General features: G+C 35.5%; 1 protein-coding gene across 1 annotated transcript in view; it reads left to right on the top strand.

Moving 5' to 3' along the window:
• The window catches only part of LOC136025458 (agrin-like), a 214,702-nt gene that overhangs the window by 58,000 nt on the left and 128,730 nt on the right, over nt 1–27,972 (top strand). The window contains exons 5-6 of the mRNA XM_065701490.1: nt 5,465–5,680; nt 10,647–10,859. Coding sequence (XP_065557562.1) covers nt 5,465–5,680; nt 10,647–10,859 — 429 coding nt within the window. The remainder of the gene's footprint in view (nt 1–5,464; nt 5,681–10,646; nt 10,860–27,972) is intronic.

The raw sequence follows: 27,972 nt of genomic DNA on the forward strand, positions 1-27,972 counted from the left end.
TGGAGGGCACCTAGGCCCCCTACCACGCTAATTATTTTCCCAAAATCAACGTATCAAAATTCTGAGATAGCCATTTTATTCAGCGTAGTCGAAAAACCTTATAACTATGTCTTTGGGGACGACTTACTCCTCCACAGTCCCCGTGGGAGGGGCTACAAGTTACAAACTTTGACCAGTGCTTACATATAGTAATGGTTATTGGGAAGTGTACAGGTGTTTTCAAGAGGATTTTTTGGTTGGGGGGGAGGGGTTGAAAAGAGGGGGATATACTGGGGGAACTTTCCATCGAGGAATTTGTCAGGGGGAAGAAAATTTAACGAACAGAAATTATTACCCATATGAGGGGCTCACCTCCTCCTAATACCTCGCTCTTTACGCTAAAGTATTTTTAGTAATATCAACTATTTATTCTACGGCTTTTGTGATTCAGGAGTCATTCTTAATGAATTGGGCCAAAATTTAAGATTTAGTGTAAAGAGAGAGGTACTGACGAGGGGGCGAACCCTCTCATATATTTAATAAAAACATGAGAATAAAAAATTCTTTACGTAAGCTAGTTTATAAGTTACGTATATCTTTTACTAATAAAAAGATTCGTAAAAAATTAAAAGTTCTAGTTGCCTTTTTTATTAACCAAAAAATTGGAGGGCAACTAGGCTTCCTCCCCCGCTCTTTTTTTTTTCTCAAAATCATTTGATCAAAATTATGAGAAAGCCATTTAGCCCAAAAAAAAAAAAAAAATGCAAATTTTGCTTTAATTATTTCTCTGCGGAGAGCCAAAATCAAAACATGTATTGATTCAAAAACGTTCAGAAATTAAATAAAAAAAAACAAGTTTTATCAACTGAAAGTAAGGAGCGACATTAAAACTTAAAACGAACAGAAATTACTTCGTATATGAAAGGGGCTGCTTCCTCATCAACGCCCCTCTCTTTACGCTAAAGTTTTTTACTGTTTTAAAAAGAAGAGTTGAGAGAAAGAGTCAAACTTTAGCGTAAAGAGCGGGGCGCTGATGAGGAAGCAGCCCCTTTCATATACGAAGTAATTTCTGTTCGTTTTAAGTTTTAATGTCGCTCCTTACTTTCAGTTGAAAAAACTTGTTTTTTTATTTAATATATATATAGAATACGTCTTTTCCAGTTTCTGACCACAGATCACTGTTCAAAATTTCGTTATATATATATATATATATATATATATATATATATATATATATATATATATATATATATATATATACAAATATAACAAATACGTCTTTTCCAGTTTCCAACCACAGATCACTATTCAAGATTTCGTTTACAAATCAGTGTGATTCTCACTGTTGTTGGTTCCATGACATTTTTTTTAGCTTTTGCAATTCTCACTTCCACCAGTTTTCTAATCACATTTATCCGTGCTTCATTTTCATCAATCAACCCCTTAAACGTTTTAAATGACCTACCTTAAGTTATAGTTAGCGGCTTTGTAAAACTACAATTTTTTTGTTATTGGACATTTATCTTTTGCATTGGCTTGTCTTTTGTCATTATGAAAAGCATAACGTCGATTTGTTTTTTAACAGAGGCTGATGCAGTATCAGCTTGAAGCTCTTGGCTAACGTTCTCATAAATTGTAAGGTTGTTTTTTATAGCTATTTCTTTGCTTGGAGCTTTTATAAAGTGTTGAAGGTCAATTATAGCCCGGTTTGTCTTCTGTCACTATGAAATACATATCGCAGAAACTTAATTTTTTTTAACAGAGGCAAGGTAAACATTGATGACCTTATCCATATCAAAATCCTAAATCCAATTATCGTATCTATCATTTTCAATTTTGAGACGATTTAGTTCGTTCGGGCTGTTCTCTTGGTTCTATCACGTTTGATAGTCCAGGTGGTTCCATAGAATCATTACTTTAATTTTTATCGCTATCATTTTCAATTCTGACATATTTTGATTCTCGCTTTTTTCATTTTTATTTCTTCTTTATTTTGGATTTTCATAACTTCAGACAATTTGCCAATGCCCTTTAATTTAGCCGCCCTTATTGGTCTAGTTTCATAATAACGGTCCAAGGTTAAAGATTTGTTAATTGTTAGGTGGTGGGACAAAAACTTATTTTTCCTCCAACGAATTATCATTTATAACGCTAATAAATTTTCGTCTTTGGGTCTTGTCTCATTTGATTATCCAGGTTGTTGATTCTGACCCGTTGTGAATTTAATTTATTCGGGGTGTTCTATTGGTCTTATCACGTTTGATAGTTCAAGTGATTCCAAAGAATCATCACTTTAATTTTCAAAGATATTTGCTTATTCAAACAAGTTCAATTTCTAAAAACGATGTCTACTAAGCCTCAAACTCTATGTTTTCTTTCTTACGGTTTTTGAATGTTGTAATCTCTTGTCATGTAATTACCATGTTTTTTGCTATTTAAGTAATCTAATGTAAACTTTTCCATGCATGAAAAATTTTCAATTTTTCCACATAAGTGTGATATCGTTCATATCCGCGTTATTTTAGTCGTTCATCTCTTTTCTCTCTATTGGCCGCAGTCTCGTTTGAGGTTTTTTCATGTTGTTGTTGAGTTTTATCTCTCTTTGTTGTTTATGGGAGAATATCCTAAGATAGCAATTCTCCCAAAAAAATATGGAGCCGTTTTCGAGAAAAAATACATAAATATATAAATAAATACATACAATTGTTGCTCGTTTATAAAGACAGTCTTATTTGAGAGTTCGTTGGGTAAACACCTTATTTTTCGATATAACCTATTAATACAGTTAGCTTAAGCTTGTGTGATTTCCCTATGGACATTATGAAAATTCATTCATAACCGGATCATTTTCATTAGTTGGCTAATTGATAGTTTGGATATTTGAGTGTAAATTCCCTTGTGACTTAGTGATTTATTAAGTAAAAAGATTTTCATACAAGGACTAAATAACTTGAATATATTTAAATTTTACTAATAAGCGAGCAGAAGAGGGGACTTTTTTGTCGCAAGGGCTGTTGTACCTCGCGGGAGGGGTTTCTCCCTTAAACTGCAGAGATCAGGTAGCAAGAAATTACGCTTCTTTCGCTTATTGGTATCTGATTCTTAAGATAACGACGGACTGGAAACGAACATTCTCTCGACTGTATGATGGACTGTAAATTATTGCATAACGCAGTGCTGAACTATTTATTTCGCTCGATGAAGACTGGTGTAAAATCCGATTCACTAATTAAATCGTGCGTTCAGTTCTTTAAAAAACATGCTATTTTGGAAGCAAAGAAGTATAGTATGATTAATCCGGATATGACGAGCGATGTGTTCGAAATGTAAAAGAGGAGGATAAGGTTATTGACATAGGAAAAATGTTGACAAGATGAGGGAAGGACAGGAAAATCTTGCCGAAGTTTGTGATTTACGATCGTCATGAGATTCCAACTCCTTCAGAATTGACCAGAGTGTATGTAAATCAAGAATTCAAGAAATATTCAAGAAAGTTGCTAAAACCCTGGATAGGTCGAATTAAGTGCCTGTACTTGGTATTCATGAGGGGTCTAGCAAAGAACCCGGAGGTATGTCTCCTCTTCTTTACTCAGTAGTGGTAAAAAAGCCGACTAAGTTATTATCAACGGCAGAAGAAAGTAAAACGATAATTGACTCTGTATGTGGTGCAACTCAGGATAAGAATACGATCGAGGTCAGACGAAATAGATTTGATTTTAAGGTACTCGTAACAACAAGCCCTTATCTGAAAAGATAGCGAGATCATTTCAGGTATCCGATCAAGAAGCAGCTGTTAGTATTAAGTTCAAAACGATATTTTGGAATTCTCAAGCACATCCACCGGAATTTAAGAATGGTCTATGCTCTTTCAATCTTAAGTGCAGCAAGGCAGAAAAATGTGGCGACTCACGGACTTCCAAGGTATTCTTCGGGATCAAGCGGACTTGGATTATGCAATCGTAAACCTACCAAAAATAGAATACGAAATGCACAGAGTTGATCCTTTTCAGTTCCTTCCCAGGAAATATTACAGGTGTCACAGAACTGATCGCCATCTCGCCAAAAACTGTAAGAACGCAATGATTTGTTCTCACTGTGCTCAGCCGGGACAAATGAGTTCGAATTATCATTTATAATACTTAAAAATTTTCGTTTTTTGGGTCTTGTCTCATTTGATAGTCCAGGTTGTTGATTCTGACCTGTTGTGAAAATGAAGAGCAAAGACACGGGCGGTTAGCAGATATGCGAAAACGAGAATTAAAGCGTGTCCAAAATGAAAATAAAGAGCAAAGAAACGGGTGGTTAGAAGATATGCGAAAACGAGAATCTGAGTGAGTCAAAAATAAAAATAAAGAGCAAGGACACACGTGGTTAGAAGACAAGCGATGTCAAGCATCTGAGTGAGTCAAAAATAAAAATGAAGAGCAAAGACACGGGCAGTTAGAATATTTGCGAATACGAGAATTAAAGCGTGTCAACAATGAAAATAAAGAGCAAATTTCTTTTTTGTAGATCAATTATACGGTTCAAAATTATAATATATGTTAACATCATTGACATTTCAGGTCACAAGAATGATCTAAATAGGTTAAGACTGCAGGGGAAAATTTGTATTCCTCCCAGTGTGGTTGCAGTGAACCTGTGGTGACGTTGTGACATCAAGAAGAGGTGGTGTCATAAAATCAAGAAAAGGCTGACATTGTCCGCGATTACAAGACAAACGAGAATGAAAATCCATATATAGAAGCCTGCCGAGACCTGAGTGCCTGGGTTTGGAGGCGAAGCTACATATATATATATATATATATATATATATATATATATATATATATATATATATATATATATATATATATATATATATATATATATATATATATATATATATATATATATATATATATATATATATATATATATATATATATATATATATATATATATATATATATATATATATATATATATATATATATATATATATATATATGTGTGTGTGTGTGTGTGTGCGTTTGAGTGTGTGTGTGTGTGTGTGTGTGTGTGTGTGTGTGTATGTGCGTATGTATGTGTGTGTGTTTGTGCTTACAAAGTCATATACGGAGCAAGAGATACATTTTATTTATACATTTTGTGCATATGTTTGAATGTTTAATTTCACCAACTTCCACTGCATTGATAATTTTTTTTTACCTCCCAATGTCTGAAATTTGGAATGTTGATTAGTGTATCAGAAGCACACAGTCCACTTCTGTATCTAGCAACATTTGAATTTTTGAACACATTGTAAATATACTTCTCATACCATACATGCGAAGTGAAACTATAAATATTGTCAAAATCATCGAGTCTGAATGTTGGAACAAGCTCCTCGCCCATGTAATTTATATCACATTCAATTTTTCATCTTTGGGCAACTTCATTCAACTAAGAAATAACTCATGTCAGCATAATTGCATCAGTGAAAACTAAACAACAATAATTTTAGGTTTGAATCCATGTGCTGATGTGGTTTGTAAAGACAACGCGTCTTGTATAGTTGATGACAGTGGATACCCACAATGTAGCTGCATCTCTACTTGTGATCCCATCTTGAAACCAGTATGTGGAACTGACGGGAATGTCTATGACAATGAATGTGCATTAAAAAAAGAGATGTGCGAGAAGAAAACTGATGTGCAAGTTGCCTATAATGGCTTCTGTGGTATGTATAAGTGTTCATTTAGAAATTAAAGTTTCCGTTTTACAATTTTATTTTGTTCTAAGGATAATCGATCTTTGATTTTTAGGGCACTTAACACAAATATCAATAATTAAAAGCTTAGGGGATTAAATAAAATATTTTAAGGAGGTATAAGGGACAATAACTAAGTTTTAATGTGGGTGCTGCTGATTTTAACAGACAAGGGAGTATGAGTCTGGCAATTACAGAGGCATTAGCTTCGTTTCCATAAGTAAAAAACAAAACCGTATCCAGTGGGGGGTAGAACCTATCCTTGTGTGGTCGATAAGCAGATAAAAGTTATTAGGGCTATGTACGAGATAATTATGCTGCGGTAGGAAGTGATGTGCGTTGTTGGTTTGTTTTGAATCAGGACTTGATTAAAACTGCGTCCTATCCTTCTTTAGATGGATTGTATATAACAAATTTTCGCAGTCTTATGAGTTGGGGGTTGATTGCGCCCTAGATTTTGAAAAAAACCTTGTGGGGTGATTTTATTACCCTTTTTTTGGTATTTTCATTGAAAAAAAAATAGCTCGCTCCCCTGGATTTTGATACATAGATTCTCCCTTACGTTTTGTGAACTGACACCCCCTACTTTGTCCTAATGGACATGGCAAAGACTATGGGAGCGCATGAAATCAAACAGAAAGGTAAAACCCTCTTATTGGATTATTCTTTGAGGTTTTGAAAGTACTTGGTTCAAGAATAGGTCTCAAACTTAATGTTAAGAAGACCAAGTTGCTTAGGCAAGGAATGAGTTAGGGTGAAGAGATCATGTTAGGTAAAGAGGAATCGAGCAAGTGGACAGCTTCATATACTTAGGTAACATTATTAGTATAGATGGTGTATGTAGTAAAGATGTAAAAAGTGGAATAGCCATGGCCCAGGGTATGTCCTAGAAGAATAGGAAGATAAATCTACCAACTTATGGTAGAGTATTGAAAGCTAACGTAATGACAGTGTTCAAGTATTGTTCTGAAACATTAGGTGCTTCGAAAGACCAATGAATATTGTTAAACATTTTCTTAAAGGATTGTGTCAGGAGAGTCTTAGGCTCTTGTTCGACCAAATGCATATCAAACAATAAGTTGTACTTGGTTCAATCCCAATTTCTAGAGCTATAATGAATGAAAGTTTACGACTATTTGACCACGTTTTTCGGAATTAATGACAGATTACCAAACAATGTCCTCCTTTCCTAAGGAAAAAGGAGGTATTCTAGATGGAAATAAAAAGAACATTTGATTTTTGTAGTATCCTTGCCATGCTAAGGAAAAAGCACTTTAAAAAACACTTAAAAATTTAGATAGGGTTTTAAACATTTAAAGATAAGAGATTCTAGTATAAAAGCTGTTTTTGTTGATATACTGGTTTTCTAATAAAGCTTTTGATAATTTGAATGATTAAGCAATTATAAATGAAGCAAAATTTGAGACTAGAAAAAAAAACAACTGAAAATTACTTTAGGCAAGAAAACAAGAGCTAAGAGCTCATATGGCACTTGTGACGAGGCAAGAAGAGCTAAGAGCCAAGAGATCATATGGTATGAGTTAAAAAAAAAATCTATGAATCAATAGATTGATTTAAAAAGGAAAATAAGAGGGTTAATGCCGGTCAGGATTTAAAATAAGAGCTCTGAGTCACGATGTCCTTCTAAATATCAAAATTAATTAAGATCCGATCACCCACTCGTAAGTTATAAATACCTAATTTTTTCTAATTTTTCCTCTTCCTTTAGCCCCCCAGATGGTCGAATTTGGTAAAACGACTTTATCTAGTCAAATCGTGCAGCTCCCTGACACGCCTACCAATTTTCATCGTCCTAGCACGTCCAGAAGCACCAAACTCGCCAAATCACTGAACCCCTCCCCCCAACTCCTCCAAAGAGAGCGAATCCGGTACGATTCTGTCAATCACGTATCAAGGACATTTGTTTATTCTATCCACCAAGCTTCATCCCGATTCCTCCACTCCAAGTGTTTTTTTGACATTTCCCCCCTCCAACTCCCCCCAATGTTAAAAGATCTAGTCGGAATTTGAAATAAGAGCTCTGAGACATGAATTCCCTCTAAAAATCAAATTTCATTAAGATCCGATCATCTATTCGTAAGATAAAAATACCCTAATTTTCACGTTTTCCAAGAAGTCCGGTTTCCCCCTCCAACTCCCCCCAATGTCACAGGATCTAGTTGGAATTTAAAATTAGAACTTTAAAGCACAAGCTCCTTCTAAATATCAAATTTCATTAAGATCTGGTCACCCTTTCGTAAGTTACAAATACCTCAATTTTCAAAATTACCCCCTCCCCAAATTTCACCAAAGAGAGCAGATCCGGTCCGGTTTTGTCATTCACGTATCTTAGACAGGTTTCTATTCTTCCCATCCAGTTTCATCCTGATCTCACCGCTTTAAGTATTTTCTAAGATTTCCGGTCCCCCCAACTGCCCCTCCTCCCAATTACGCTTGATCCGATTGAAATTTAAAATAAGAGATCTGAGTTACGAGATCCTTCTAAATATGAAGTTTATTGAAGATCCGATCACTCCTTCGTAAGTTAAAAATACGTTATTTTTTCTTATTTTTCAGAATTACTCCCCCCCCCCAATAGAGCGGATCCGTTCCAATTATGTAAATCACGTATGTAAGACTTCTGCTTATTTTTCCCACCAAGTTTCATCCCGATCCCTCCAATCTAAGCGTTTTCCATGATTTTAGGTTCCCCCACCCCAAACTTCCCCCAATGTCACCAGATCCGGTCAGGATTTAAAATAAGAGCTTTGAGACACGATATCCTTCTAAATATCAAATTTCATTGAGATACTATCACCCGTTCGCAAGTTAAGAATACTTCATTTTTTCTAATTTTTCAGAATTAACCCCTCCCCCAACTACCCCAAAGAGAGCGGATCCGTTCCGGTTATGTCAATCATGTATCTGGGACTTGTACTTATTTTTCCCACCAAGTTTTATCCCGATCCCTCCACTCTAAGTGTTTTCCAAGATTTTAGGTTTCCCCTCTTCAACTCCCCCCAATGTCATCAGATCCGGTTGGGATTTAAAATAAGAGCTTTGAGACACAATATCATTCCAAACATCAAATTTCTTTAAGATCCCAGCACCCGCTCATAAGTTAAAATACTTCATTTTTTCTATTTTTTCCGAATTAGCCGGCCCCCCACTCCCCGCCAGATGGTCAAATCGGAAAAACGACTATTTCTAATTTAATTTGGTCCGGTCCCTGATACGCTTGCCAAATTTCATCGTCCTAGCTTACCTGGAAGTGCCTAAAGTAGCAAAACCGGGACCGACAGACAGACCGACAGAATTTGCGATTGCTATATGTCACTTGGTTAATACCAAGTGCCATAAAAAATCACTAGAAATAGTAATCAATTACTAAGGGTGGAAACCCTGCTCGTAAGCCACGTAACCCAGAGACAGGAAATCGATTTTTTTTCCTCTTATCGTGGAGCTAATCACAAGGGATAATGATCGCTGGATATATTTCTAGAAATATATCTAGAGATTACTAGAAATTTACATCTATCTGGGACCAAACGAAGCAAGGCCTGGGACCAACTTCTGGTACCAATTAGAACTGTATGGGAGCAGGGCCAAATTTAAAGCTTTTACACTTTTGGCCCAAGCACTTTTGCCGCTCCATTTTTGTGAGATTTTGGGGAAAACCCCGAAGAATCTGGGAAAGTGAAAGCACTGAACAGAACGCAACTGACGAGTGAAAGTAACGAAATAGAAGTGATACCCAACTCTCAGCTGCCATTCTTGGGAGACATCTGACAGTTTATAAGTGGCCATGGAATTCTTGCGTTGTTTTAAAATCACTTTTCTGTGAATAGGCAGTGGAGTGGTGGAGAGCACCTGGCACTTTGACGATAAATCACAGCAGTTCAATTTTTATTCAAAAAACAATCACGGTAATAATTTATCGTGCCCCCTGGCAGTGTGGGCCCTTTACCCAGGTCTGTGCGGCCTATTAGTAAATCTTAGCCTGTAATGAAGGGAAAAAGAAATTAAACATTGAATAGATCGCGATGCAGGAGGAGTGTGCACAGCGGTGTTGGCATAAGATGGCCTAATGCTGCAATCAGTTATTGATAGCAGTTATAGCAGTAATTAAATTTTATGCAGCTTGAAGGAGATAAGTGGTTATTTCTATCATCAAGGAAAACAAAGCGTCGAAAATGTTCCTTTAACAATAGGAAAAGGACGGCAAATATTCCATACTGGTCGATCTATTTGGAAAAAATATAATTCTTTATTATTTTGAAAAAATTACTATCTCTTAAAAGATTATAAAAAACTATTGTTATTAATTCGTTTTACTAAAAGATTTTTCAATATTCTACTTATCTCAAATTGGGAACACAGATTATTATTCTTTGACATAGGAAGTTGTATGCCATGATATAAGATAACTAAACACTCTTACTCCGGATCATCAAGGTAGCTCAGATAAGTCTAATTTACATGCGTGTTTTGCTAGACATTAATTTCTAGGCATAATCATTCCTAATTAATCATAATGTGATATCCTTTCTCACAAGCATCCCTGATTTGTCCAAAGTGTTAATGTCTAGAAAACAATGTCTAGTTAAGTACACAAAACGGTAAAGGGTGTCATTAAGGAGGAAGGAGAATTGCACTCCAGAATGCCCCCCCTGAAATTTTAGCTTCTCCCTAGATTTAGAAAAATATATTTTTGTGTATTTTTCGAAAAAAAGCGAAAAAAAAAATTACAAAATTGCCTTCCATCTAGGTTTTAAAAAAATATATTTTTATGTATCTTCATAGAAAAAAATCTTATCGACTTCCTTCATATTTTTATGAAGCAATGTCCATGAAAATGGGGCTTAAAGCATTTGTTGACTGAAAACATGACCTGGCTTTCCCAGCTCTAAGTTAACCCTGCTTCTTTTTCGTTTAGACAAAAGTTCACCTTGCCACTCAGTGGAGTGTTTTGGGGGAACGTGTATGAATATAAACATAACAAATCATGCCTGCCTCTGTCCAATATGCAGTGACGAGAGTGATCCAGTCTGTGGAAGTGACGGTAAAACATATAATAATTTGTGCAAGATGAACAGATACGCATGTGAAACAGAGAGGAAAATCCTATTGAAGCACCGAGGCCAATGTAGTAAGTAGATTTCTTGTGTATCCTTGCCTTTTTGATCAAAAACATATCTCTTATGTAGTTGAATCACATCCACAACTGTACTTACGGAGACGAATAATTATTTCACACTATGCTGTAAAACCTTTCGTACTAGTATTTCTTTAAGAACCGTTCCCATTGCCTTTTGGTGTTATGTTCTCTTCTTCACTCTTGATTCTACAAATATTAGTAATCCAACGTAAGAACTTACGTCAACCGTAAGACAAACCGAAACCCAAGAGTGTTGATGGAGGAATTTAAACAAATTTCAATTTTTACGTTTACCTTTACAAAGCAAAAATGGATCTGTAAATCGAAAAAATAATTGAATTTTTAGAAGTTAGAAAGTGTTTGTTAAGCTCAATGACCCTGATTTCAAGGGAAAAAATCATTGAAAGTAAATTGACTTAAAAAAAAAAGAAGAAAAAGTTGAAAAATTTCTCCTGTGAAAATATATGGAAACCATAGTCTCCTTACTGATTAGACTCCTCAAGGATTGCTGCAGCAGCGAGTAGCAAATCATCTTCACTCTCTCCGTTTTCTCGGCGGTACGTTGTGGAATTCAAAGTGTCTACGAATCGTGAACGTTGATCGAATTGTGACCGAAAGGACAATGATTGGGATCGGGTGTGTTAAACTTATATTATGACAAAATAACATTCCAGTGCGAAGGGGACAGTTTTGATGTGAAGGAAAATAAACGCAAGAACTGAACATGAATCGTAACAACTTTAGTATAAGCGTAATGTATTTTTACGTTTTAAATATGTTGGGTCGTTAGGACTTTAACAAAACGATATGAAAAAATACCAATTTTTGAGCCTGACAAAATTCAACCTAACAACGCTGCTTTTTTTGAATAATTTTAATATATTTTGATATAGTTTCATCCACTAACTCAGCCGATTACGAAGGATTTTTGAGGATTGATTCATTCAAGCAATATAATCTCCTGACCCCACCTGATTTATTTTGTACTAGCACTTTTGATGTGAAGGATTTGATGTGAAGTTTTGATGTGAAGGAAAATAAACGCAAGAACTGAACATGAATCGTAACAACTTTAGTATAAGCGTAATGTATTTTTACGTTTTAAATATGTTGGGTCGTTAGGACAAAAATACCAATTTTTGAGCCTGACAAAATTCAACCTAATAACGCTGCTTTTTTTGAATAATTTTAATATATTTTGATATAGTTTCATCCACTAACTCAGCCGATTACGAAGGATTTTTGAGGATTGATTCATTCAAGCAATATAATCTCCTGACCCCACCTGATTTATTTTGTACTAGCACTTTTGTTCCTTATTAAGTAAATTTGATATTTATTTGTTTTAACTTTCGTAGTTTTGACAAGTATCATTCAAATACATGATTTCGAGTCGTGGCTTTTTGAATTTCATTTGAAAAGCCATGGTTCAGGTTGTCGGAAAAACTCAAATTTAAGCTATGTTATTTTATCATTCCAAGTTTTTACCCTGAAAGGTCAACCGTTTATGTATCATTTTATTTGTTCTGTCTCTTCTGCGTTTAAGACCTCACCTAGAGAATCAACAACACTCAAAGACCTGTCAAAATAATGAATTGCTATCAATAATAGTATTTTCTCATAATGATAGAATGTTTTTTAAAAGCATGGTAAAATAATTAACAACTATATAATTTTAAACAGTATCGATTTAACTCTGGTAGGCTAAATAAAAGACCCTGGCACTTTTTGTCAAAATGATATAAAAATTTCACCAAATTTAGGATAGAACATTCAATCCGTTTTCTTAACCTTATTTGGTTCTCAAGATAATTAAACGTTGTATTTTTTTAATGAGTTGTATTTCCTTTTTCCGAATACAATTAATAAACATAAAAAAGGAATATTTGATATTTGCAGAGGATCAGACCATTAACCTTATCTCATGTACGTCTCCTATAGGCTGTTGGATTGAGCTTGCTGATAGACCTGATTCTCTTGCTTTTGATACCAAATTCAAGTTCAATTTATTTGATTAAATGAGCAATAAATAGGGCCACGTCCCAAAGAGCTTGATGGCCCGTTATTTGGGAAACAACTTACTTATTAATAATAAAACTGGAGATACCTATGCTAAACTATACCAAAAAATAAATAGACAAAGAATAAGAAATAGACTCACCGATAGTTTCCATGAATACGACAATCCTCCCATCACCCGAAAATCAAAACAGTTAAAAGTTTTGTCTACGTCATCGAGGCATCAACGCTAACTAGATAACATAATAAATAAACGACATAATAAATAACGACACATAAATAAACAATTACAACATATAACTAAAACTTAATAACATTTAATCTTAATTAAAAACCTGTATTTATTTCTTAAAGGAACCAAATGTTTGGCGCTTTTTTTTTCACATAAAAAACTAAAACACATCTTCTGGAAAATGCTGCCACGCTAAGAATAAACTTTACAGTTTTGTAGACGCACAGCAGTAACAAGTAATAATTTATATTCCATTACAAATCACAAAATAACCAAAATCAACTCAAACTTCAAATCAATCTCTCTCGTTTAAACAATCAAAGCATTTTTTACCCCTCCCCCCCCAAAAAAATCACCATTTAACACACTCCACAAACCCCTTGCCTGGCCTCCCCCTGAAAAAAATTACTAATTACTTTCTAACAAATGGTCTTGTAATTTTTTCTTAAGTGAAACCAGGTGTTCAGCCGTCGTAATACTCACTGGCAACTTATTTCAAATAAGTGGACCCATATATCTTACTGTAAATGCCGATCTAGCTGTAACTGTTGACCCAATTGTTATATCATCACTATTTCTCGCTTCACAATCGTGCACTTAGCTTCAAACAATAAAACTTCTGTAAAACTGCAGGGACTAGATCATTCATACACTGAAAACAAATATAGAAGCTTGAAAATCTCTAATTTTCCAACAGTTAACAGATTCAGGGATTTATAACAAGCACTAGTTTCATGGACCTCTTTAACATATTTACAAATAATCCTAAGCGCTTTATTCTGAGAGCTTGCACTCGCCTATAATTAGTAAAAAAAAAAACTGCTACTCCAGATAAAAAAAAAACCATAAGCTATATACGGGTAAATTAATGAATAACAAAGTATAAGAAGAACCTTCTATGGCAGGAAATATTTAAAATTCGAAGTATGCCTACACCACGGGCAATCTTAGCAGATATAACTTCACTATGATTTCTCCACGACAGATGACAATCCACTATGAATCCTAGGTAACACTGTTTACCAACCTGCTGAACAGGCTTTCCGTACAGTTTAACCAGGTCATTCAAATCAGCAGGAGAACCCATTCTACTGTAAGTCATCAAAAATGTCTTACTCACATCAACACAAAGAAATCTTACATTCATGAAAACTTCGAGTCTTTCCAATACACGATTTGCTTTACTAACCACCTTTGTCTATAGACTTTCCAAATAAATTATAAGCAGGGTAATCAACAAACGATATAGTGCAGGCTTCCTTCAGGTAAAAACGCATGGAATCGACATACACTAAACCTAATAATAAACCTCCGCACCTAACCGAAAACGCCGAAGACATAACATTATTAATTGCAACTCTAAGCGATATCCGTGTTAGGTAGATTTTAAACCATTCTAAACAATTTCCAAGAATACCTAGTGATTCCAACCTTTTAATCAACACTTTAAAATCTACAGCATAAATGCTTTACGGACATCAATAAAAATAGACATTGGTATATAACCTCTCTGAAACACGTTATACACAAAATCATCAAGGTCTTGCAAAGCATGCGTTGTAGAATGCTCTTTACGAAAACCAATCTGAGTTTCGCTTAATAATTCTTTATTTTGTAGGAAAGTATAAGGCCGACTGTGTACTTCTTTCTCCTATAGCTTTGAGAATAAGGGTATAATAGAAATAAATCTCCATTTTTCAATGTCTTTTTTGTAACCACCTTTATGAAGGGGTATTACCTTTGCTGTCTTTAGTCGCTCTGGAAATTTTCCTGTTTCTAGTGACAGTTTAATAATGAAAAATAGACAAGGGAGTATACATCCAGCAACAACTTTGAATGCACTAAGAGACAGTCCATCAACTCCAAAACAGAATTTCATTTCAAAGACTTAACAATTTTCATAAGCTCTTCACTATTGCTGGGTTCAAAGTTAAAATCAGGTTTGATTGCATCGGTCATCAGTTCCAGAATCATCACACTCTTTACATCTCTCCTTTACACTATGTTGAACTTTTAAACCAATATTAGAAAAAAAATCACCGAATTTATTTACAATTCCCTCTTCATCATATCTATCACAACTATCAAGTAGGATTGTTTATTTCCATTCTTTTCATTTCCACCAATACATTCACATATAACATTCCAAAATTACTACCGTTACATCTGGTATTGCCGGTTATAAGCAGGAATCGAGTTCCAAGCACTCCCCATACTTATGGGCAGGCCAATCTCTGAAGGAACCGAGGCCGAATCGATACATCACCCCACTTACATACTGTGTAAAGATTTACTTCCTTCATTAGTTGAAGTAGTCCAGAAAACAGCATTGGAGCTCTCCATGGAAGTATAGGTATGCGAGCGGAGATAAAGATATAAAATAAATGTCCTTCATCTTAAGGAGATCAACAGGAGTGTGTATAGTTGACTCTAGCTGCTTTCTCTTGAAGCTAATGAACAGGTGGAAGTAAAGATGGAAATGTAAAAATTTACACAGACAAACATTAACACATATACGGATAAATAAGTGAGAAGTATAACAGATGGAGGATAGAAAAAGCAAATAGTCGCTCTTGTTTTCGAGTGATTTCAAGTCCACGGTAAGTTTTGGCTCTTATTACCTGAATACGTCACTTTAACGATAGGTTTTCATCAGGAAAATTTCCAGGAATTGCACATATCGATTTGGAGGCAACTTATAGAGCCACTTAGTTTATGAAGTTCAGTTATTGTAGGACAACTCTTACCTGTACGAGAAAAATAAGAAAGTAAGACTTTTGTTTACATTTAGGGCTATTAGATTTACGACAAAGGAATTGAATGTCTTCTTAGTCTTTATTTGGATCTTGAATGTAAGGAATGATTCATCTGGAGCCACGGAACCTAAAGTACAGTCATCTGCAAACGGTCTAATCCTTCCTGATTATCAGATGTAGACGTTGAAGCAGTCTGAGAGTAACTTTTCTGACACAATTAAGCAGGTAAGGGTTGTTGACATAAATGAAGAAGACGAATGGTCCAAGAATTGAAACTTAGGTTACTCTATATCCAATTGGAACTTGCTCGTCTACAGTTTCAGCAGTAATAAATCTGCCAGGGAGGTATAAAGAGAACCATGACAACGCTTCTCCACATGCACCATGATGAAAAAGCTTACCAACAAGGATCTTGTGTGTAAGATTGTCAAACTTTCTTTACATAAAGAATAGTGGCTGCAGGAATGAGACTAGTGTCTAGAGATTGTTCGTGTAAACTGAATAAATCTATTGCGGGCATATTCTGTTGAATCCTTTGCACGAAAATCAAACTGCTAATGATGGACAAATACTTTACTTCTAGAAAACTCACCAGACGTTTGAATATTTATCTCTCAAATGTCTTGGAGAACACAGACAGAAGAGAGATCGGCCTGCAGTTCCAAGGGTCCTCACGATTACCTTCTGTAAAGCCAGCTATCGCTCTTGCCAAATTAAGACGCTTGGGAAATACTTATACTTGAAATGACTGGTTAATCGAATGGTAAAGTGGGGTTATAGTCGATGGAAGGATATGCTTGATTACATTAGCAGGAATCTGGTCAAAACCTGCCGAAGAATTTTTAAAGGTGAAACAACTTTCACATGTTCCTGCTCAATAATCTTCTCAAAAATCATTGATTTCCAGCATTATGGACCTAGGAACTGCTTCCAATATTTTGACACATGACAATTCAAAATTTTAAAGCAAAGGGAACGACAAGATTTTATCCCCATATCATTTGAAGATTTAGGTAGAGTTTTTAACACATAACTTCTCTTCCACATATATATTGATACAAACAATTGTTTTTGGCAAAATAAGTTTTTCAAAGAAAAGTAAAGCTCTCATTTAAACTAAAATGACCAGAAATAAAGTCAACTAATCTTTCGAGCGTGAAACTAGCACAAATCACCATCAATAAGTAAAGCAAATTCAAAACGAACAGGACTGACACAAGTAACCGAGCCAAATACAAAACTAACAGAAATTAACATGAGTAGGAGTGAATCCCCCCCATGCCTTCTGAAGATCAGAACATAATTTGCACTTTACTGAATACAAAATACATATTAAATGTTTTAACTTTTTTAACTTTAATAAGTAAAAATTGTTGAAACTTTAAGAAATAGATATCAGTATATGTATATTAAACTGTCAATCCACATTCATTTGTTCTTTTTTAGTAAAGTGCCAGTTATGATCTGGTCTTCAGAAGGCATGACAGGTGTCAGGCCTACTCATGTTAATTTTCGCTCATTTTAAGTTTGATTAGTTTATTTATTTTAATTTACAATCTACGTGTTCATAGTTCGTTTTGATTTAGTCCAACATCAACCTATATTCCTTTAAAGCTTTAATATAATACGCCAAGCTTGCGTAGTAGCAACACTTGTAGCAGCAGTAGTAGCATTAGCAGTAGTATGTATATAGCACCTTTGGTTTTCTTCAACATCCCCCTCAAAATACGGTGAAATTTTCAACTGCATACCATTAATTGTTCCTGAAATATTGCTGATACGTCTTCTTGAGACCCTGTGAGGGCATAGTGGGTTTCGATTTAGTTCAATATTGCTTCGAAATCTCTCAAATTTGTTTGCCTTGATGCCTTTAGTTTTAGCAGCAGTAGTAGTATTACCAGTAGTAACATTAGTAGCAGTAGAATTTATAGTAGCTGCCTTAAATTTAGTAGCAGTTATAGTAGTAGCAGCACTAGTATTAATCGTAGTAGCTGCAGCAGTACTAATATGACTAGAAGCAGTGGCATTAGTATGTAAATGCTGTCTTTTGGCAGGGGCGTTTTTTGGGGGGATTTAAGGTGGAAGTTGCCCCACGCCCAATAATTTCAAAAAAATGTTATATAGCCCGTGCCCCCTGACATTCCAGGTATGAACCCCTCTTGCAACCAATAAAAACACTTGATCTATGCCCCTGTCTTTTGGTTAGTGCAGCATCCGCCACAGCAAACCGTGCAAGTTTCAACTTTGCACACCAAACATTTCCTAAGATATTGCTGATGCCCGCTTTTTGCAACCTGCATACAGACAACGTGTTGTAATTCAATTCACCTCCCCCCATCAATATTTTCTGAAAATTTCACCTTCATACCCTTAGGCATATTTTTAATAGTAGACACAGTAGCAGTATTAGTACTAGCAGTGCCAGTAGTATTAACAGTAATAGCACAAGTACTAGTAGCAGCAGCACTATTAACATATTGCCTTTAAGTCAATTGAACATCTCCCTTATGAAGTCCTGGAAGTTCCCACTTAATACAATTAGCCGTTGCTATGACATTGCCGATATGCTTTTTTGATAACCTGAATAGCCCATTCGAACACTTCCCGAAATTGTCATTATAATACTCTTAGCCTTGAAAGTAGTTGAAATAGAAGTAGTAGTTGTAGTTGGAATAGCTATAGTATTAGTAGTAACAGTAGTAGTAGTAACAGAAGTAGCAGTTGTAGAAGTACCAGAAGCAGTACAAGTAGCAGTAGTAGTAGGAGTATAAGCTGTAGGCGTATTAGTAGTAGTAGTAGTAGTAAAAGTAGCAGTGGTAGTAGTTTTACAAGCAAGCGTTCTCTGAAAGTTCCAGCTTAGTGCCCAAGTCCATTCTTGAGACACGGCCTTTTTACAATCTGCATGCGCATAGTGCGTTTTGATTTAATTCAAGTTTCTCCTAAATATTCTGTCAAATTTTCACCTTCTGCTACTTAACCTTAATAGTGTTAGTACTAGTATGCTTTCCATCTTAATAATTTTAGTTTTACAAGCAATTGAAGTTGCAGTTGGAGTTGTTTATTAGTAGTAGTAGCAGTAATAGGATTAGTGGTAGAAGTAGTAGTGGTAGAAGAAGTATTATTATTAGTAGTAGTAGTAGTGGTAGTAGTAGTAGTAGTAGTAGTAGTAGTAGTAGTAGTAGTAGTAGTAGTAGTAGTAGTAGTAGTAGTAGTAGTGGTAGTAGTAGTAGTAGTAGTAGTAGTAGTAGTAGTAGTAGTAGTAGTAGTAGTAGTAGTAGTAGTAGTAGTAGTAGTAGTAGTAGTAGTAGTAGTAGTAGTAGTAGTAGTAGTAGTAGTAGTAGTAATAGTAGTAGTAGTAGTAGTAGTAGTAGTAGTACTATTAGTAGTAATAGTAGTTGTAGTATTAGTAGTATTAGAAGTAGTAGGAATAGTAAAATTAGCAGTGATAGTAGCATTAGTAGTAGCATGCATATATTACATTCTGGTCAATTGATCACCTCTTTAAGCTTCACCTGAAATTTCCAACTTAATACCAAAATCCATTCTTGATATAAACCATTTGATTATATGCATGGACATGATGTGTTTCGTTTTAGCTCAAATTTAGCCTCAACATTCTGTCAAATTTTCATCTTCACAGACCTATCCTTAATAGTAAGAACATCATAGTTGCAGTGGTAGTAGTAAGAGCAGTAGTAGCTGTAATAGGCATTAGTAGTAGCAGTAACAGTAGTAGCAACAGCATTAATAGCAGTAGTAGTATGTACATGTTGCATTTTGTTCAGTCGAATATCCTCTTCATGATGCCCTGAAAATTTCATCTTGATATGGTAAGCCGTTCCGAGAATATTGTTGATACACACTTTTGAAGATCTGTATGCACATAGTATGTTTTGACTTAGTTCAACTTTCACCTCAGCATTTCCTAAGATGTTCATTTGAATATCCTCAGCCTGGGTAGTAATCGCTAAAGAGGCAGTAGTTTTAGTGGTACTAGTGGTAATAGTAGTAGTAGTAGTAGCTGTTATTGCAGTAGTAATAGTAGTAGCGAGCAAAGTGTGCCTTTATAGTCAATTAATCATCTCCCTTGTTATATCCTGAAAGTTCCAAATTAAAATACTCAGTCATTATTAAGTTGCGCCCTTTTCTCTACCTCTTTGCACATAATGTGTTTTGATTTGGTTCAACACTTCCCTGAGCATTCTCTGACAGACCTACCTAAATGCCCTATGTCTTTCTCGACACTAAAGGTCAAACATGCCCATCTTTCTCAATAACATAAACTAGATGTAAACTATAGATGAATTGCCTATACCTATGAATTGCCTAACTTATAGCCCTTTCCCTGAGGGCTTGTCCCCCCTCTTTACTTTTGATTCCTAAATAGTACACTAAAACTTCTGATTTCCAATCGAGTGAGCCCCCTTCAAAAATTATACCAACACCCCTTCCATAAAAAATCTTATATGCTAGCAATGGGGAACTAGCACAACTTATAGACTTTGCCCATAGGGCTATGAGGAGGACAGTTGACATCCCCGAAGAGATAATGATTGGACCTTTCAACTATGCTGAACAAAATGGCTGTATATATTTTTATTGGATGTGTTTGGGAAAATCGCGGGCAGGGGGCTGGTTACCCTCCAATCACTTTCGATTCTAGAAAAGAGCACTAAAACTTTCGATTACCAATCCAATGAGCTCCTTTCGACATTGCTCTTTACTTAGGCAACTAGGCTATTGCGCTACCTATGATATATATAAAATACACACCCATATATATATATATATATATATATATATATATATATATATATATATATATATATATATATATATATATATATATATATATATACAACAGGTAAGGAGAAATTTCTTTTGGGATTTTGAAGTTATGGTAGCGTGCCTGATGGCGGATGTTTGTTCCCTGACACTTATGCTAGTATCTGTTACCCTTTGTTGTGAAACAGCACAGAAAAAAAAAATTCTTTTGTGCTCTATTGGCTTATACGATATACATTTGTCCGACATGACAATGGATACTGCAAAGTATGACAATATCAATAGCTCGATATCCCATGTGTTCTGCATACACGATTATTTATGTGATCCCTCGTTGGAGTTCTTGTGGTAAAAATGCCTTGAAAGGTAATATTTTATTCAATGCTTTATTTGAGGAGAATTGACTTAGACATTGCTCACTTTGCAAAATCTGGTTTTTGCCGACTTCTGATTTCATCCGATTTCCTAGCCTATCTAAAATATGTGGGAAAGAAAAAGAGCTTATACAATGAGAGAACTAGCTGTATTCATGCTTGAATATGAAGAATCGAATATCGAATATCGAATATGAAAAATCGAAGAATCGAAGAATCGAACATCGAATATGAAGCTCCTTTGAAGCTTCATAAAAAAAATACAAATCCTTTCACCAACTCAACTATGTAGTGCCAGAGTGACCTCTCAGTTCAGCTCCCTAAATGCCAGGAGCTGTTCAGTTTCAGTTATTTTTTTTATAGTTTCCCTGTTTTCGACTATGTGTGAATTTGCTATCTTCCCAACCCAGTTCGAAAGTGCTTGCTGGCTTCTATTTACCCTTTTGAAAAGTTTAAACTTCCTTTTGCAACCCGAATCAGATTCTCTTCTCAGATGCAGAGACTATCAACCATCAATCTAACAGCTCGATCTTGAAGAAGACATTATTTAATGGAGCCAAGTGCAATATAGTTTAGCTACATCATGGGCGTTTTCTTTCTGATCACTTATCTTTTTTGAAGGCGGTATACCCTCAGTAAGCGTGTACTTTATAGCATACAATACTTAGTAAATCTCACAGTCAAATTTGCATTTGAATAACTTCAATCATTTTGTAACATTTCAAATATCGCTTGAATGCGGGCTCTCCAAATAAGTAAGCTAAATAATTTGATTTTCAAGGATCATGGCTTGATCTGTGTATAATGACTCAAAATAATGGGGGTAAAAATACCTCCCTTTCAGTGTGGTAAAATTTTAGCTTCGGCTCTAGAAATTCCAAAAGATCTAGCAAGCGCTTGGCAATCAAAAAGTGAATCATCAAAAAGTGAAGTTTTGTAAATAGCGACGAAGACCACACTGCCTTTCCAGTGTTTGTGAAGTTTTGTAGAAAATAACTCTCATCAGGGTTTATATAAAGGTTTTTTTTCTTAAATTTACAAAATACGAGCAATTAATCACCAGAAAGTGATGATAGGAATTATCATTAGGGGTAAACTCTGTTTTTTTGTGTTTGTTTAACTTGGTTATCCATTTTAAATTCCGTTTGTTTCAAGATTCAACTGTCCCCCCATCTATTATATAAGCGTGCTATCTCAACTAATAGAGATTAAACTCATAGAGATTCAAGTTACAGGAAATTAAATGAACAATAAGATTAAAATTGAATATGAGTAAAAAAAAAACTTAGTCAAGATGAAAAGAATCTATTTAGTGAGGAGAGAGGTAAATAGAGCAACGAAAATACTCCATTTTTATTAAAACGGAATTGAGATAAAAACACCTCATACCTTACCCCCCCCCCTTCTTGAAAAGGTCTCTTTTTTGGATTTAATACCACATCTGTCATTGATTGGGCTTGATGGTAATTTCTTTTCCCACGTATGCCATAGTATTTGGTTATTGAGAGGAAATTCTCCTATTTTTATCAATGAAACAAAAAAAGTTTTCTCAACTGAAGATCTTTTCCAGAGGCTGTTAGGGTCATGTTATCTCCGGAGGCAAAGTTACTGGATCTTTCACCTATGCTGAATAATATGGCTATCTCAAAACTTCGATTGGACGGCTTTGGTGAAAAAGAGGTGGAAAAGGGATGGTTCTCCTCCAATTTTTTTGGTCACTTAAAAAGAGCACTAGGACTCCTTAATTTTCGTTCGATTGGACCCTTTTTCAGTATTCTAGGACCACTGGTTTGATACGATCACCCTTGGGAAAAAACCCAAATTAACATTCATCGATGATCTTTCTTTTGGCAAAACATGCAAAATTCCACATTTTTAGAGATGGGTGCTTGTAGAGAGTCCTATTTTATTTATGGGTGCTTTTTGGAGAGTAGGATTCTCTGATGCGTTGAATTTTGTAGTGTGATTTCATAAGGATTTATTGACTTTTAGAGAATTTTCCCCCCTTTCTTCGAAAATCATGCAAATTTTCCCTTTCTTGAAGCTTTTGATGGACTAAACTTAATAAATCTTCTATATTTCAAATCAGTATGATAATGTAATTCTTTAGAAATATCTATCGATATCAAAATTCTATTTTTAGAGTTTCGGTCACTATTGAACAAAGTCGCTCCTTAGGCTACTTACAGTTCGTTATCACAAAACGTTTGAAAAGAGGGCAAATCAAAGAGAAATGTTTAAAGTTCATGTTAATTTTTTTTAAAAGGGCCAATTTAAGGCAAAAAAAGAGCTAAGAGCTCATATGGCACTTGTGATGAGGTTGGAAGAGCCAAGAGCTACTATGGTATGAGCTCTAGCAAAATTCTAAGAATCAATAGACTGCTTTAAAAGGAAAATCAGAGGTTTAATGCCAGTCGGGATTTAAAATAAGTGCTCTGAGTCACCTTCTAAATATTAAAATTGATTAAGATCCGATCACCCACTCGAAAGTTAAAAATACCTCAATTTTTCTAATTTTTCCTCTCCCTTCATCCCTCCAGATGGTCGAATCGGGGAAAATGAATTTATCAACTCAATTTGTGCCGCTCCCTGACACGCCTACCAATTTTCATCGTCCTAGCACGTCCAGAAGCACCAAACTTGCTAAAGCACTGAACCCCACCAACTAACTCCACCAAAGAGAGTGGATCCAGTCCGGTTACGTCAATCACTTATCTGCGACATTTATAAGTGTTTTCCAAGATTTCCAGTTTCTCCGTCCAACTCCCCCCAATGTCAAAAGATCTGGTCGGAATTTGAAATAAGAGCTCTGAGACAGGAGTTCCTTCTAAATATCAAATTTCATTAAGATCCGGTCACCCGTTCTTAAGTTAAAAATACCCCAAATTTCTGATTTTTCCAAATTAACAACCCCCAGCTCCCACAAAGAGAACGGATCCGTACCAATTATGTCAATCTCGTATCTAGAACGTGTGCTTATTCTTCCCATCAAGTTTCATCCCGATCTCTCCACTCTAAGGGTTTTCCAAGATTTTCGGTTTCCAAGATTTCTGTTTTCCCCCTCCAACTCACTATGTTCCCTGATCTGATTCGAATTGAAAATGGAGCATCTGAGACATAAGATTCTTCTATATATCAAATTTTATTAAGATCCGATCACCCATTCGTAAGACACCTCGATTTTCACGTTTTCCAAGAATTCTGGTTTCCCCCACAAACTCACTTCAATGTCACTGGATCTGGTCTAGGTTTAAAATAAGAGTTTTAAAGCACAAGATACTTCTAGATATCAAATTTCATTAAGATCTGATAACCCACTCGTAAGTTACAGATACCTCATTTTTTCAAAATTTTCCCAAATACTCCCCCCCCCCCAACTCCACCAAAGAGAGCGGATCTGGTCCGGTTATGTCAGTCACCTATCTTGAACTTGGGCTTATTCTTTCCACCAAGTTTCATCCTGATCTCTCCGCTTTAAGCGTTTTCCATGATTTCCACCCCCCCCCCCAATGACACTGGATCCGGTCGGGATTTAAAATAAGAGATCTTAGTTTCGAGGTTCTTCTAAATAGGAAATTTCATTAAGATACGATCACTCTTTCGTAAGTAAAAGTCCCCCCCTCAATTCCCACCAATGTCACCGGATCCAGTTGGGATTTAAAATAAGAGCTCTGAGGCACGATATTCTTCCAAACTTCAAATTTCATTAAGATCACTCCTTCTTAAGTTAAAAATACCTCCTTTTTGTCTAATTTTCATAATTAACCCCCCCCCCAACTCCCCCAAACAGAGTAGATCCGTTCCAGTTATTCTAGTATCTATGACGTATCTAGGACTTCTGCCTATTTTCCCCACCAAGTTTCATCCCGATCCCTCCATTCTAAGCGTTTTCCGAGATTGTAGGCCCCCCAACTCCCCCAATGTCACCAGATCTGGTCAGGATTTAAAATAAGAGCTCTGAGACATGTTATACTTCCAAACATCAAATTTCATTAAGATCCCATCACCCGTTCGGAAGTTAAAAATACTTCATCTGGTCAGGATTTAAAATAAGAGCTCTGAGACATGTTATACTTCCAAACATCAAATTTCATTAAGATCCCATTACCCGTTCGGAAGTTAAAAATACTTCATTTTTTCTATTTTTTTCCGAATTAACCGACCCCCATTCACCCCCCCCCCCAGATGGTCAAATCGGGAAAACGACTATTTCTAATTTAATCTGGTCCGGTCCCTGATATACATGCCAAATTTCATCGTCCTAGCTTACCTGGAAGTACCTAAAGTAGCAAAACCGGGACAGACAGACCGACAGACCGAGAGAATTTGCGATCGCTATATGTCACATGGTTAATACCAAGTGCCATAAAAAGTGATACGCTTTTTAGTTTCTGCAATGCGTTTTCAGGTTGCACGTGTTTTTTATGTTTCATGTGAGTCGACAAAAGTATTCTTTTCAGCTATTATGGCCAGATTATTTCAGGAAATATTGATCAAAATTTAGGGACTGGAGAAATTTCGACACATTAGGTACCCAATTTTTGTGGAACAGGATGAAATATATAACTTTTATTTAAACAAGGAGATTTCAAACTGTTTTTCAAAAGTCCTCTTTTCAAACAGTTCGTGTTAACGAACTGTAAATATGGAGCAACCCAGCTCAATAGTAACCGAAACTCTAAAAAATGAAATTTCGATACCAATACATATATTAAAAGAGTTTCGTTAGTATGCTGATAGCAAATATGTAAGTTATTTTAAGTTGAAAATAAGACCATCAGATTCAGCGAACTTTACTGCAGAGGTTTCACGCACCTATCTGCAAAAAATGTGGAATTATGTATTTTTTGCCAGAACAAAGATCACGGATGCGTGTTTATTTATTGTTTTTGTTTCGTTTTTCCAGGGATGACCGTATCAACCGAGTGGTTCTAGAATATCGTAAGAAGGCTCATTTGAGTGAAAATAAAATTTATAGTGCCCTATTATGTGACCAAAAAATTAGAGGGCAAATACGACCCCCCCCCCCACCCCTTTCCCCCAAAATCATCCGATTAAAATTTTGAGATACCATTTTTTTCATCACAGTTAAAAGGCTCAATATCTATATCTTTGGATATAACATGTACCCCCCCCCCACAGCCTCAGGGGAAAGGTATTTGGGTTACAAAATTTGCCCATTGTTTACGCATTGTATTTGTTACCGGGAAATATGTGAATTTTCAGGTGGGGGTGGGCAAACTCTCTGCGGGGAATTTTTTCATGGTAGAATTTTTCCTAGAGAAGGAAGTTGCCAGGGGATTAACTTGTCAGGGAAAATTATACACAAGGGAATTGGCCAGAATTCCTATAACAATTTATTTTATATGTCTTGCTTCCTCTTTCCTTCTCGATTTTACACGGGGAGCTGTTAAGGGTATTTTTCCAGGGTAAATTTTCACTGGGATTGAACTGTCTAGAGGATATTTTTCGTGGGGAGGGGGATTTTTCCGTGGAGATGGAGCCCGATTTCCTGGCATTATTTAAAAGATGATCAGAAACTAAATAAAAAAAAACAAGTTTTTTCAACTGGAAGTAAGAGCAACATTAAAACTTAAGAAGGACAGAAACTACGTATTACATATATGAAGGGAATTGCCCCCTCCTCAATACCTTAGTCTTTACGCTAAAGTTTGAATTTGGTCCCAATTCTTTAAAAACGACTCTGGAAACACAAGGGTTTTTTAATTGGAACAGTTAAGAAGTTTGTTTAAAAGTACTTAAAAAATAGAGTAAAGAGTGAGGTGTTCAGGATAGGGCAATTCCTTTCATATACATAATGATTTCTGTCCTTTCGAAGCATTAATGTTGCTCCTTACTTTCAGTTGAAAGGCTCCGTTGGAAAGATCCAAAATTATTTTGGCTCTTTAAAAAATTAAATAAAAAAAAAAAGTTTTTTCAACTGAAAGTAAGGAGTGACATTAAAACTTAAAACAAACAGAAATTACTTCGTATATGAAAGGGGCTGCTTCCTCATCAACGCCCCGCTCTTTACGCTAAAGTTTGACTCTTTCTCGCAACTCTTCTTTTTAAAACAGTAAAAAACTTTAGCGTAAAGAGCGGGGTGTTGATGAGGAAGCAGCCCCTTTCATATACGAAGTAATTTCTGTTCGTTTTAAGTTTTAAAGTAATTTCTGTTCGTTTTAAGTTTTGGTTTCTATTGAGCCGGGTCACTCCTTACTACAGTTCGTTACCACGAACTGTTTGAAAACTGTTGTTATTATTGTTATCATGCTCAGTAAAAATAATAATTGTATTATCAAACAGTTCGTGGTAACGAACTGTAGTAAGGAGCGACCCAGCTCAAGAGTAGCCGAAACTCTAAGAAACGGAATTTTTATAACAATAGCTACATCAAAACAATTGCATTTTAATGCTGATTTTAAGTATCTAAGTTTCATTATGTTTAGATTTACCCATCAAAAGTTACGAGCCTGAGAAAATTTGCCTTATTTTAGAAAGTGGGGAGAAACACCCCTTAAAAGTAATAGAATCTTAAATCACATCATCAAATTCAGCGTATCAAATCACACCATCAAATTCAGCATATCAGAGAACCCTATTGTAGAAGTTTCAAGCTCCTATCTACAAAAATGTGGAATTTTATGATTTTTGCTTTTTTTTTGCCACAAGACAGATCACGCGTGCGTGTTTATTTGTTTTTTTTTTGTATTTTTTTTCCCAGGGGTAATCGTATCAACCCAGTTGTCCTAGAATGTCATGATAGGGCTCATTATAATGGAAATTAAAAAGTTTTTCCTAAAGTCACCGGATCAAAATTCCGATATAGCCATTATATTCAACATAGTTGAAAAGCCCAATAACTATTTCTCTGGGGACGACTTACTCCCCCACAGTCCCCGTGGGAGGGGCTACAAGCTACAAAGTTTGACCAGTGT

This window comes from Artemia franciscana, chromosome 3 (genome assembly GCF_032884065.1).
Source record: "Artemia franciscana chromosome 3, ASM3288406v1, whole genome shotgun sequence".
Classification (NCBI taxonomy): Eukaryota; Metazoa; Arthropoda; class Branchiopoda; order Anostraca; family Artemiidae; genus Artemia; species Artemia franciscana.